The 13,945-nt window shown below is 45.5% G+C and overlaps 1 protein-coding gene across 2 annotated transcripts in view; it reads left to right on the top strand.

Moving 5' to 3' along the window:
- The first annotated feature begins 7,596 nt into the window (after positions 1-7,596).
- Positions 7,597-13,945, top strand: part of USP22 (ubiquitin specific peptidase 22) — a 136,870-nt gene continuing 130,521 nt past the window's right edge. Inside the window, exon 1 of one of the 2 annotated variants that reach the window (XM_054995476.1) lies at positions 7,597-8,515. In XM_054995476.1, coding sequence (XP_054851451.1) covers positions 8,390-8,515 — 126 coding nt within the window. In that variant the 5' untranslated portion in view covers positions 7,597-8,389. The remainder of the gene's footprint in view (positions 8,516-13,945) is intronic. The other variant, XM_054995475.1, reaches the window with a different exon arrangement.

Raw genomic sequence — 13,945 nt, 5'->3', positions numbered from 1 at the left:
GGTGGTTTGCCATTGCCTGCCTCTGCAACCCCGGTCTTCTCTGGAGGTCTCCCATCCAATCACTAACCAAGGCCGACCCTGCTTAGCTTCTGAGATCTGATGAGATCAGGCTCACCTTGGTTATCCAGGTCAGGGCATACTTAGCGTCGGGTTTCCAAATCCATGTTGGGAAATTTCTGGAGATTTGGTGGGTGGAGAGGGCAAGGATTTCAGCAGGATATAATGCAAGAGGGTCTACCCCCCCCCCAAAGTTGCCATTTTCTACAAGGGGGCTGATCTCTGTTATCTGGAGATGAACTGTAATTCCGGGAGATCTCCAGGCTCCAACTGGAGGGTGGCAGCGCTAATTCAGGGCCTCACTGGTAGCACCTTCCTCATTTTGGGAACTTTCATAATGGGTGGTGGGCACCGTCATGAAGATGGCTGTTTGGGAGATGGGACACAGCCAAGCACAAAACGGCTGTTGTGAGGCCAGTCACAAAACACGGGGGGATTCCAAGGCGAGCGTTTGCTTATGATGAAGGCAGCTGTGTTTGAATGGGTGTTCCCCACAAATACAAAGGGCTTTCCTGAAGAAACTCCTCATTGATGCAGAGGAATGTGAGGTTTGATTATTTGCTTTGGAGAGGAAGGAAGCGGGCAACAAGAAATAGCTGGGCGCCATGGGCCGTTTCCACACGTCTTGCCTGCCTGCGGAACATCGCACGAAAGACCCGGAAGACAGCGTCTTTTTGTGCACAATCGCACCAGGAAGATGCTGTAATCCAGGAGTTTTGCGCAATTTCGCACAAAACTCCTGGATAACAGCATCTTCCTGGCGTGATTTTGCGCGAGAAGATGCTGTCTTCCGGGTCTTTCGCATGATGTTCCGCAGGCAGGTAAGACATGTGGAAACGGCCATGGTGCCCTTGAGCATCCTGTTGGGGATCCCTGCAACCTCCGTATCTCGCAACATTTATGATCTGTATAGTCAATTACAGGAATGAAGGTTGACAGACTTGTGCATGTTAGCATTTTTTAAAAAAAGACATCCCCCAACTTTTCTCAAAGGGATAATGGGGACTGAGAATTACCAGGGGCTGGAACCACATAATAGGAACAGCTTCTGGTAAATAGCGAGAGTTGGCAGAGAGGAGACATGAAAAGCACAAAGAAGCCTGGGAAGCCTAGAGATTCCTCTCGAGCCCCGCGTGAATCGCTGTGGTCCCCACAGGCCAGGGAACCATGTGCTCAATTGCAGGCAGTGAAATCAAACCATGCATTAGCAAGTCCTTAATGGGTTCACTCGGTGAAAACCCCCGCTCTCTTCATTAATCAGGAAAACCCTGAAAGCTAATGATTTAAATGCTGGGAATTACAGACTCATCACATTACCGGAGCCGGGGAGGGGGGGTTGTGTTTGCTTCCCTGCGGAGATGTGTGTGTTAGGAGGGGGAAACCAACTTTGCCCAGGTGTGCAATGTGATAGCCCAGGGCCGCTCAGTGCTTCCTCTGTCACTGTTTAACCACATGTTCCATATGTTCCCTCTGAGACTTAAAAGAGCACCAATCTCTCCTTCCCTGGTGATTCCTTCCAATTTTTTTAAACCTGTTATTAAGGGACAGATCTACACGGGTAGATTCAGGCCTCTCATTTTAAATGGGATCTGGCAGATATACTATAGGAATTGGGAAGGATTTTCTTCTCCCAATCTGAAATCTGCAAATTAGTATTGGGTAATTAACTGGTTGGGAGGGAAGCTGGCATGGTCTAGCCTGATCGTGTCAGATCTCAGAATAGGGTTGCCAACCTCCAGGTGGTGGCTGGAGATCTCCCAGAATTACAGTTTATCTCCAGGTGACAGAGATCAGTTTCCTTGGAGAAAATGGCTGGTTTGGAGGGTGGACTCTATGGTATTATACCATTCTGAGGCCCCTCCCCTCCCCAAACTCCATCCCCTCCAGGACCCACCCCCAAAATCTCCAGGAATTTCACAAGCTGGACCTGGCAACCCTATCTCAGAATTTAAACAGGGTTGGCACTTTGATGAGTGACCACTATGGAAGACTCTGCAGAGGAAGGCACTGGCCAACCACCTCTGCTTCTCGCTCGCTTTGGAAGTCCCTTGCTGGGGTCATCATAAGTTGGTTGCCATCTGAAGGCCCTTTACACACACACAGTTTACAGGTCAAATGCTGAGAGAATTGGGTTTAAAGGATTTATTAGAATAACCAAAGTGATATGCAGGGTTTTTTTTCTGGGAAAAGAGGTGGCGGAACTCTCAAGAGGAAATAAGGAAGAAACACATGGGTTTCTTTGAAATAATATTATTTTCAAGCACTGTTGTCGAGTATTTTCAAGAGGTGCCAGAACTCTGTTCCGCCGCGTTCCCCCTGAAAAAAAAGCCCTGGTGATATGTTAACCATTGGAGAAGTTGGGTACTTGCCCTTAATTACAAAAACTAAAATGGTCAACAGTATGTTAAAACAGTTAAAAAATAGCTTTAAAAACTGTAATGGGTTATTATATATTTAAACAGTAAGTCAAACTGCTGTCCACTGGCACCTTACAAAATGGACAACATTCACTACAACATATATTTTGGTGAGTCAAAGTTCACTTCAGCAGATGCACGAAGGGTTCCACCGCTAGGTAGAGATAACTGCAAAACTTCTGGTTTCTATAAATAAGACTGACTGAAACTTTCTGGTTTTTTTCCCCCTTAGACTATCTAGGTCAGCCTACAGTTTTCATTCTTGAAAATGAAACCAAAACAGATATAGAGCTAGTTAGCTGCGATTATTCAGAAAACAAATGACACTTTTTAAAGGCAGTTGTGCTGAGTAGGTAGCAAGGCGCTTCTGTCCTTTTTGGAATTATAGCGGGTAGCCAGTAGTAGACACTTTGTTTTTCTTACCAGCTCTGACCCATGCAGAGCTCGTGGACAAGCAACCTTCGCTCCCACCCTAGCTAATAAATGACACCAGAATGAAACTGAAAGGTAAGCTGCCACCTCCAGAGCGGCATTCTTGGCTTCTTGGGATATTTGACAATATTTAACTGTGGTCTGATAATAGAAGGTCAATTGAATGAAATTGACCGATGAATCGGCCAGCCTGCTGCCATTCCTCCAGATTTTGGCTTTCCTCTCCCTAAGGACTTTGTCCTTATTTTTTCCCACAGAGAAAATATAAAGCTGTACACCTTTCAGCAAGACTTCAAAGCCAGAAGGGATTTTGAGTGCCACGATAGAAGCTTGGCTGAGAACGTGCCTTACAGTCCCCCATGCCAAGCACATTTCAACCATGAATTTACCAGTTGGCTTTTTTTCTGGGAAAAGAGGTGGTGGAACTCAGTGGGTTGCCCTCAGAGAAAATGGTCACATGGCTGGTGGCCCCGCCCCCTGATCTCCAGACAGAGGGGAGTTGAGATTGCCCTCCGCGCTGCTCCAGTGGCATGGAGGGCAATCTAAGCTCCCCTCTGTCTGGAGATCAGGGGGCGGGGCCATCAGCCATGTGACCATTTTCAAGCGGTTCCGGAACTCGGTTCCACCACGTTCCAGCTGAAAAAAGCCCTGGCTTTTGGGAAGCCGCTATCAGCAATCTGGGGAATTATCCTGCCTTACTGTAAGGACTACATGTTACACTGTTTATGGGTCCACCCATGTGTCCCGTCAGTCAGACGTGCACTGGGGGGGGGTCGGCTGTTGAAACTTAGCTTCTTAAGCACAGAGGGTTCTTATTTGGATTAGGACCACAGCATGCAGGAGGAGCTTACATATTCTCCTCCTTGCGATCTTTTACTCATCCATCCCAAAAGAGCCCCAGAGAGCCACTGTTGGGGAAACATGTATACTGATTGGCTACATGTAGATTTTCTCAACGGAGCCAAAAGCAGCCCCCCTGCCCCAGTTTTACAAGTCATATGCAGTTTGGCTTTGTTTCTGGCTTTGTAACCTGTAATTCTAGTGATTTCAGGATGGGTGTGGATTTACTGTCCTCCCTGTGCCCTTGACATCCACATTTAAGTCTTCTCCCCCCCTCAAAGTATGTACTGTTCTACAAGGAATTGCCAGCTGGCACAGACTTGAATGCTCCTCCACAAACAGGATGGAAGCTGTGATTTGACAGTTGCCACGTGACAACGCATGTCTTAATGATCTTGCTTGTTTTTGATGGCTGGCTAGCAGTTCTGTGCTGCTTTCTCTGCAAGCTGTTTGCTGCACTGTGCACCCGCAAATACATAGATGATCGCTACGTAGAGTCACCACAAAGTAGCCCCTGTTTATCATTACTAATATTTAGGTTTAGAAGCCAACTCTGCCCATCTGTAGCTGCTTTAGTTGAGAGCGGGGACTTTTCTAGAGTGCATTTGTTCCTGAATAAAATTCTGGAATGTTTATTTTAGATCGCAGATAGGATCCCTTCTCAACTGGAAAAGACTTGTAACAAGAAAAAAAAGCAGGTTTAAAAAAGTATTTCAAGAGGAAATTTCACCTTGGGGAAGATCTTCTTGGTTACCTGCTATGAATCATGGAGTTTGAACTGGAAGGTCGAATTCTTTGTTTCTCGTCATAGATCTAGGGGAGTTAGCCGTGTTAGTTTGCAGTAGCAAAATAGCAAAGAGTCCAGTAGCACCTTTAAGACTAACCAATTTTATTGTAGCATAAGCTTTCGAGAGTCACAGCTCTCTTTGTCAGATGCAACTTTATTGTAGCATAAGCATTCGAGAGCCACAGCTCTCTTCGTCAGATGCAACTTTATTGTAGCATAAGCTTTCGAGACTCACAGCTCTCTTCGTCAGATGCAACTTTATTGTAGCATAAGCTTTCGAGAGCCACAGCTCTCTTCGTCAGATGCAACTTTATTGTAGCATAAGCTTTCGAGAGCCACAGCTCTCTTCGTCAGATGCAACTTTATTGTAGCATAAGCTTTCGAGAACCACAGCTCTCTTCGTCAGATGCAACTTTATTGTAGCATAAGCTTTCGAGAGCCACAGCTCTCTTCGTCAGATGCAACTTTATTGTAGCATAAGCTTTCGAGAACCACAGCTCTCTTCGTCAGATGCATCTGACGATGCATCTGACGAAGAGAGCTGTGGCTCTCGAAAGCTTATGCTACAATAAAGTTGGTTAGTCTTAAAGGTGCTGCTGGACTCTTTGCTATTTTGTTTCGTGTCACTGGGGCAGCTAATCCAAGGGAGGAACTGCAGACAGTTCAAGCCAGGACTTTATCACTCTTGAACACAGGAAGCTTCCTTGTACTGACTCAGATAATTGGTCCATCAAAATCCGTATTGGCTACTAAGACTGGCCGTGGCTCAGATGACATCAGGAAGTCAATCCCTTGCCATTGTCTCTTAGAACATTTCCGCATTCTCTTCCCTCCTTCTGCATGGGTGTCTTTTTGCAAGAGGCCATCAGGCTGTCTGGCCCTTCTGTTTGCCAGACTTCGGACCTTAGCACCAGAAGTATTTTATTATGAAACCCTCATTCCTTAACCACAACCAGCCAGTGTCTATACTTTTCTTTTGCGGCAGACGGAACACAAGAAATGAAGCTACTCTGTTTTCAACAGATCCAGAAGAGTTAGCCATGTTAGTCTGCAGTCGCAAGATAGTAAAGAGTCCAGTAGCACCTTTAAGATTAACCAACTTTATTGTATCATAAGCTTTCAAGAACCACATGCATGCATCTGATGAAGAGACCTGTGGTTCTCAAAAGCTTATGCTAAAGTTGGTTAGTCTAAAAGGTGCTACTGAACTCTTACTATTCTGTTTTCAGTGTAATCAAGAGAAGTACCACTGGTACAAAACTTTGTATTTGCTTAGTCCCCATGCCCACATAACACTTACTTTCTCTTAGGTGGAAAAGCAATGTGCCCCCGCGCCCCCCGCCCCAGTTGATAGTAAAGCAAGCTTCCTGCAGCAGTGCCAATTTTTTTCAGTTCTCTAAAGGATTTTATTTTGCCCATATACATTATACCATGGAATTGGTTCCAGAAGCTCTGGCTCTTTGCCATTGGTTGTCACGAAGTGTGCTTCTCTTGCGGGGCCGGTTGGAGTTTCAGCTCAAACGAAGTGCCTTTCCCCCCTTTGCTTCCTTTTTCTTTCATTTTCCTTCACACATTGCAAGAAGCTCTCTCTGCTCTTAGAATGCTTAACATGCTGAATACGCGCATTCATCCTCTTGGCAAGAATCTTGCCCTTACCCTCCTTGTTCACAAGAATGCCCACAGCATGCTGAGTAATGTGGCATACGCTTGCTGTGGTAACATTTGTGTGGTGTGCTTTTCTGAACCGTGCCCATGCCCTTGATGTCCACAATATCACCCTCTGGCTACCTGCATGCCTCAGAGAAGCTTGTAGGCAGCCAGAGGGACACCACCATGTTTGCAGAAGGGTCTTGAGAACATGTAACAGACTCTTTCCTCTTTCCCTTTCTCCTCCTCATCTTGCTGAATTACTGCAAAATGGCACCAGAGCCTGAAAGGGCAGTGGTGCCAATTTTCTGTTTGCACCAAGTTCTTTATGTGAAGGAACTTTGTGAAATCCACCATCGACAGTTCGAAGTGGAAAGACAATCCCTTCTCCTACTTAAGATGTCTTGCTTTCCTAATTCCCCTGATAGCACATTCGACCTAGGCCTGTTGGGCCCTCAGCTGCTAAGATCTCTGCAGCATCCTTTTACGTCTATAATCACGGTTTGCCCACCATTATTATATGCACAGTCCTGATCTGCTTGTCAAATGTCTGTATTATGACTGGGGCCCAGAGGTCGAAATGCTTGCGAGGGGAAATTTACTAGTTTTCTCAGAGCGGTTTCTATTTAGTGAGAGGAATGGGGGGACGACTTTCTCCTCACCAGAAAGTCCTTATTACAAAGAAGAGATTTGTGCGGGGGTGGGGGTTAGCAGCACGTGCAGGCAAAAGCATGTAACAATGCAGCAGAGGTAGCTACTGGCGGGGATGCAACAGGGAATGTGTGGGGTGGCCAGCAAAGAGATCCTGTAGAATTTGGGGCCTTGCAAGGAGGGGGGAAGACACCCCGATGCTAATTTGGCAAGGGTTTAATTGATCAGCCAAGCCCAGCTCCGCCCCTTCTTTACAAGAAATCGCTGGGGCAACAGAGAAGCTGCAAAGCTAAGCGGATATGACAGTATTTCAGCCTCTGCCATGCCAGTCCACATCCTCCTCCCTCCTCCTCCTGAAAGGGCGGGACGTAACCTGTGACGCCCTTCCCAGCCAATCCCCATCCTCCCTCCGCCCCAGCGAACCAAAACCCGACCAATCGGGAAGCCCCAGTCGCAGCACGTGCTCTTTCCTTTTTTTCCTCCCCATCCCCTTCTCTCTCTCTTGGTGTCTCCCAAACTTCCTTTGTCAATCAACCGCGAGACTACACAGGCGGACCCGCCCCCTTTCCCTTTTCTCTTCCTCCTCTCCAATGAGAAGCGCTGGAGGGGCGGGACATCACCCAAGCCACGACCAATCGAGGCGCGACCCTTGCGGTTCAGGGGCGGGCGCACCGAGTCGCCTTCTTCGGCCCGTCTCCTTTTCCTCTTCTCATCCTCCCTCCCCCCCATTCCTTCCTTCACTTGGTTTGTCCCGGTTGAGTTCGCAGCGCTGTGAGGGGGGGAGAGGGAGGAACCATTCAACACTGCGTGGGGGGGCGGAACAAAAGAGGGGAGCGATTTAAAGAGACAGGGAGGCGGCAAAGCGGGCTGGCTGCCGGGAGGCGAACCGAAGGCGGGAGCGAGAACACGCCCCTCTCGCCGCGTCTCCTCAGCCGCCGCCGCCAGGATTTCCCTCGCTCCCTCCCCCTCCTTTTTGCGAGGCCTCCGTGAGGGCGGGGAGACGGACGGACGGACTGACTGAGGGGAGGCCGCCCGACCGACCGCCGCCGCCGCATTTCTCCCCCTCAGTCGCCGCCGCCTCCTCATCTTTGTGCCTCCGCGGCGGCGGCGGCGGCGCTTTGTTCGGAGCGGCCGGGGGCGGGGCGGCGCTGAGGGAAGCGAGCGAGGGAAGCCGCCCCTCCCTCCCCCCGCGGTCGGCGGAGGCCCTGGGGGTGGCCGGCCCGCCCGCCCGCAGCGCCCCCCCCCCCTCCGAGAGGCGAGAGGGCGGCGGACCGGCTCCCCCTCCCCTCGGCGGCGGGGGGAGGGGCCCCTCCGTCCCCCTCCCCCCGTCCCTCCCTCCCTCCGGCTTCTCGTGTGTGATTTTTGTGTGGATGTGATCCCCCCTCCTCGCCTCCCTCCTCCTCCTCTTCCTCCTTTTCTCCGCTTCCGCCATCTCCTCCCTCCCTCCCCTTCCCAAATCTGAGCCTCGCCTCCCCCCGCGCCGCCGCCACCCCGGAGTCTGTGAGCAGCAGAGCCGTCGTGCCGGCGGGGCGGGCGGATTGATGTGGGGGGGTCTGACATGAGTCCGCCGGCCGCCGGGTGCTGCCATGTGACCGGCTTCAAGGTGGAGAACTGGAAGCAGAACCTGCGAGTGATCTACCAGTGCTTCGTGTGGAGCGGGTCGGCCGAGACCAGGAAGCGCAAGGTAAACGGGGAGGGGGCCTCCCTGTCCTCCCCCCCTTAGGGAGGCTCAAAGAAAGAGGCTATAATGATATTTTACTTGTTTTTATGTAAAGACACACACATGTATTGTATGTCCCCTCATAATGAGATGTAGATCTCATCAGATTATATCTGATACATCTCATTATAGTGGGATATACAGATGTCCATGAGAGACATACATGTTGTGAGACACATATATAAGTATACTTCATAAACAGTGAGACCTATGTGATGGGGTGGTTCTCTTATGTGTATGATATATAGATCTCCTATATATGTTTACATAGACATACCCCATGTTCGGTTTATGTCCCAACACAATGAAATAAATGTCCTGTATATGTTGCTGTATATCTCACACATACTGTATATGCTATATACATGCTATATATCACATTATAAAGGATGTCCTATATAATGATATGGTTACATATCTTATCTGAATATATGAGGCCTGTGTTTGTGTGACATGTAAATGATATGCAGTACTCATCATCACATCATTAATATATATACACACACATTTTTGTGTATGGCATATATAATTATAATGGGCTATACAGTTATACAATATACAAGGGGTCTGTGGTGACACCAGCAATTCAACTAGGCTTTCACTTGCTTTCCTTTTCTGTTCTCCTGTAATAATTCCTGGTTGCGATTCTCCACTGGGGGGCAGGATTCTTTCTTTTTTTCATATCCCCGCCCAAAATATATAGGCAGTCTGCCCCGTGGCTGTAATCAACGTTCCCCCAGTTCAAGAAGTGTAATGAGCTTCTATGTGGTAGGGGGAGGTGGTTGCAGAGGTTGATGGGTTTCTGACCCCACAGTTTGGCGTAAGAGGACCTCTCCGCCTTCTCTTCCTTCTGGAGGTGTTGGAGGGAGTAGGGGTTTCCCGGAATCCAGCAACTGCAGAGCATGCATGAGGGAGGGTGGGAGAAAGAGGGAAAGAGAAGGGAGGGAGAATCAAGAGCTCCCAGTGCAAAATAGCATGCTGCCCCTTGCTTTTGTGTGTTTGATTGGGGCAGAGGCAGGGTGCCTATTGTTGGTGAGCTTTCTCCTATTTAAGGTCTCTGTCTGGAGCAGAAGGGAGTGATGCCTTTTAGAGAAGGAAGACCGAAATAGAGGGAAGCGATTTTCTTAATTTTTCTCTAGTAGGTGGCTTACTGAACTATTGGGGGAGGTGTGTGAGGTTGAGGGAGTGAGCAGGATGATGAGGTGTTTTAGATAAGCATTGGGGCAAGGACTGGGGAGAGGTTATGCCTGGATTTGGTGTTTTGTGTAGGCAGAGATGGAAGTAGACTGAGGAAGCAAATTGACCTGTGAAGAATACAATCGATACAAATGGTTCTGGGTGTGATTTTTATTTCTCATGTTGAAGTATCAGTTGATCAGAGCACGCATGTTAGCGGAATAACAATGGGGAAGAAAATTCCTTGAACAGTCCCATTACTTTTCTAAAAAACTAAATTCTGTGACCACCTCCACCATACACACGGCTTTGAAATGTAAACAGATACGTATCTCTAATTTTTTCTTCCTTGCTAGTTTCTGAGCATCAACTAATATCTCATTCTGAAGTTGGCCTTTCCTAGTATCTGTTGACGAATGGTTGTCTTGAGGGCCAAAAAGGAATGGACTCTGAAAATCAGTAGTGTGACAAAACCAGGAAAAGCTTTCATTTTCTAGATACCAACTTCAGGGGTTTTGAATGACCCAGCATTTAATATCTAGGTGCCACTATTGGATTGGTATACCAGATTTTGAAATACATAGTATAAAATCTCTAGGTGGCTGACCAGCAAATTGAACTGATGATGGTGATCACTATGGCAACCTTTGAAGCTGAATAATTTTGCTTAGTGTCATTTGGAAAAAGCATTTAAAAGGCGTGTGTGAAGAACAGCTGATTGGTGACATGCATTTAGTAAGTTTCAGTGATGATGCTGTCTAAAAATGGGCCTTTGACACATTTATTTGTTGCCAGTGCAACCTGCCTATTCTTAAATTAGGGTGCTTACTGATTCCATAAATGTGTGTCTGCCCAGTGCTGTATGTAGTGGCTTGACTGGGTGAGAATTTAGGATCGTAGCGGTGCGCCATATTTAACCACCAACCTAAGCCTCAAAACTTCCATGCAGACTGCTTAAAGCCTCATCTACATACACAGCAGAAACAGCTGGTAGATTGGATTATACCACTTCAGAGTGTAGATGTGGGATAGTGTTTTTGAATGCTCCTCATGCAAAATTCATTCCCTGCAAGTAGAAAACAAGCACAGCAGAGCGAGAAGTTGTCATTGGACTCTCCTTGTGTCAGTTGATGTACATAGGGGCAGTTCATTGGCTTGATTCCTCTGCCCACAGTCTGAAGTTCTTGGTTTTCCATCATCTTGAAACTTAACTAATTTTGATGCAACTGAATCTTTAGTTTAATTTTGTTTGGGACTGGGTTCTTAGCCCCCATATTCTTTCTTGATGCTTAAAGATTTTTTTAAAGCAAACTATACTGGTGTATGTTAATCATTCTGGAATTTAATTGGAGCTAAGGGAAATGCTGCAAGTATGGATTCTTAGTGCTGTTAGTGCTACATTCTCAGATTATGGGGCTGTGTCATAAGTCATAGCTCAGATACCTTGGTAAGGGGCAGGGACTATAGGCTAGGCTATTGGGTACTGTCTGCTGATGCAGATACTTTCCTACTGGGTAGTTCAATGTTGCTAAAGATGTCATGTTAATTATTTATGCTTTAATTCAGAAAGGTTTCATCTATGTGTTCGACTTTCTGCTAGTATTTCATTTTTGCAGCTTTCATATCCTATTGCATCTCTTTTCACTGAATGTCCTAACTGTTGATCATGTTGTATTTTTCTCTGTGAATGGCCTAGCTATTGATTATATTGTATTCACTTGCAGTATTGCAATCAGCTTTGGATCTCAGTGAAGAAGGTGGACTATAAATCAACAACAACAATTAAATAAATTTCGTTTTAAAAACTTCCCTTATATGGAAGCTTAGGCTGCTGAAGATTTTTGTTCTTAATATTTCCTGTAAGCTATCAATTGTTGTCACACATAATTTCAACATGGGGGAGGGCGTATATGTGGTTTTGGGGGTTAAGTGAGGCATAAAACATACATATCTTGATATAGCAGTTTCTATTATAATTGCTTCACAGCTGTGCTTTATTTTTGTGGCATATCTCTGCCAGAGTCTATAGGAGTTTTGGAGGTAATTCTTTGTTGGAAAGCTTTTTCTACTGGTTTGTGTAACATCTTAAAATGCAAATGAAAAATGGCTTGAATGGGTTCTAATCCTGTGTTGAACTTAGGTACTGAAGGTGCAGCAATGGGAGAAAATAGAAATGCCAACATTAGGCCTGTTTATACGAGCAGTAGTGGGAAGGGTGGATAGTAAACAGTTCAGTGACAAAAAAGAGTATTTTACAAAAGAACACAGCCTTGTGAAGCTAGTTTTCCTTGTGATCTCTCCAGCAAATGACTGAGGAACTCAGTCATTTGATTTTTAAAATTATTTTAATGAACCTAGTCTCCCTTTTCTTTCTTTCTAGGCCTGGAATCTTCAAAATCCAGATATCAATATAAACTGCAGGGGGCAGAAAGTGTCAATTTTTTGCTTTCCTGCATGGCTGCCAACATTGCTTATTGTGTTGCATTCATAAAAGCTATTTCAATATTATGTTGCTACTTTATTTCTGTTCTTTCTCCCTCCTCTCTTTGTTAACACAGCTCTCTGGTCTTAAATTCTTTGCTGCTTTATTTTTACAGAGAATTAAGGCTGTTTTCATTTATGAGTGCTACTGCAAGTCACTGCATGATGAAAATTGCAACGTGGATAGAATGTACAACAGCATCTTTTTGCGAGTCATTGTATGGGTATCTTGAGAAGTCAAGAACACCTTGGATCCTAATATTCAGAATGCTTGTTTTTGTTTGTGCCTATGCCAGTTATATTTAATCAGAAATCAACAGCAAGATAGGTATGAGTTGTATGCTTGCTAGGTAGTGAGATTTCACAGGTTTAGAAACATGAGACTAGTACAGTGGCGTGTAGGTAATATGGCCTGTGCTTGTCACTTTGGAAGATCTGCAAAAATACCATAGAAGCTGGGGGTACAATAAAAGTTCCAGTTGTCTCTCCTATTATGAGACCCCTTCTCCTCTCCCAAACCTTTGAAAGAACTATCTAATGGGTCTCTGCATCATTTTAGCTTTGAGGAAACTTGATTACATGATTCACTACAGTATTGCACAGTTTTAACAACAGATTGAAAACGTACTTTTAATTTGCTATGGATCTTTTATTGTGAGATGAGACTGGATTAGTAGTTTTGTTACGGGGTGTGTGTGGATGGACTTGTATAGGTAAGATACATCATACCTAACAGGCATATTTATAGGGGGAAATATGCTTTGCTAAAATGTTCTGAAACATTATAGTAATATTGTATAGCTTGGCAAGTTTCACAGACTCAGAATGTGTTTTAAATGTCATTTAAAGCAGTAAAGAAAGCAGTGAACTAAATATGCTGCACCTGAAACGTTTGCATCTGGGGTGCATGTGTTTTTTTTAATTTTAATCATTGCTAATCACAAGAATGGAATCTATGAATACAGAAATGTCTGGTTGTTCTTAAAGATGACAACACTAACTTGGTTGCCTGCTGTGTCAACCAACCTTATAATGACTGTGGTGACTCACGTTATGTGTTCTTCAGAATGATCAACAGTGTCTGACCCTAATTCTTGGCTTTTCTGAAAAGTTCTTAAAAATGACTGTCTTGCAGCAGCTTGGGAAAAAGGGAGGGTAGGGGGCCTGCCCTGAAAACCGGTGGTGGTGGTGGGAGGTAATACTGAGGGAAAGCCACTAAGGTACAATAGTAGTTTAATGAAAATTTCCTGACATGTTTTGTATATCTTCAGGGTAATTTATTTAGTAGTAGGTTGGATATAGTGTGTCCCCTCCTTATAAAATATAGAGGAACTACCTCTCTGAAAATTGCTTTGATCTAGCCATCTAGTGGGACTTGGGATCAGACTTCTGTCTAAGCATTTTACCTGAAGTAAGTGCCATTGCAATTAATAAGAATTGCTTCCATGGGACTTGCATCCAGGTACATATGCTTGCAGATAATTTTACTCATAAGTAAGCCCCCTTGCCCAGTAACTTGCATGGGGACACCTTGTCAGGTAACAGTGGTAAAATAAAGAAGGCATAGATTTGATTACTGCTTAAAGGAGACCATACTGGAACGAGAGCCTCAAGTGAATTGCTTCAGACTCTTTATAAGGAAGAGCCTTATTTCAGTTCAAAAATAAACATGCATAACATTGTAGTCTTATGTACTACTTCATGTAAAAACAATTATACATCAAGTTTGTAAACTGA

This window comes from Eublepharis macularius, chromosome 12, assembly GCF_028583425.1.
Source record: "Eublepharis macularius isolate TG4126 chromosome 12, MPM_Emac_v1.0, whole genome shotgun sequence".
Taxonomy (NCBI): Eukaryota; Metazoa; Chordata; class Lepidosauria; order Squamata; family Eublepharidae; genus Eublepharis; species Eublepharis macularius.
The sequence above is the reverse complement of the archived record's forward strand: the minus strand, read 5'-3'. Positions and strand labels throughout refer to the sequence as shown.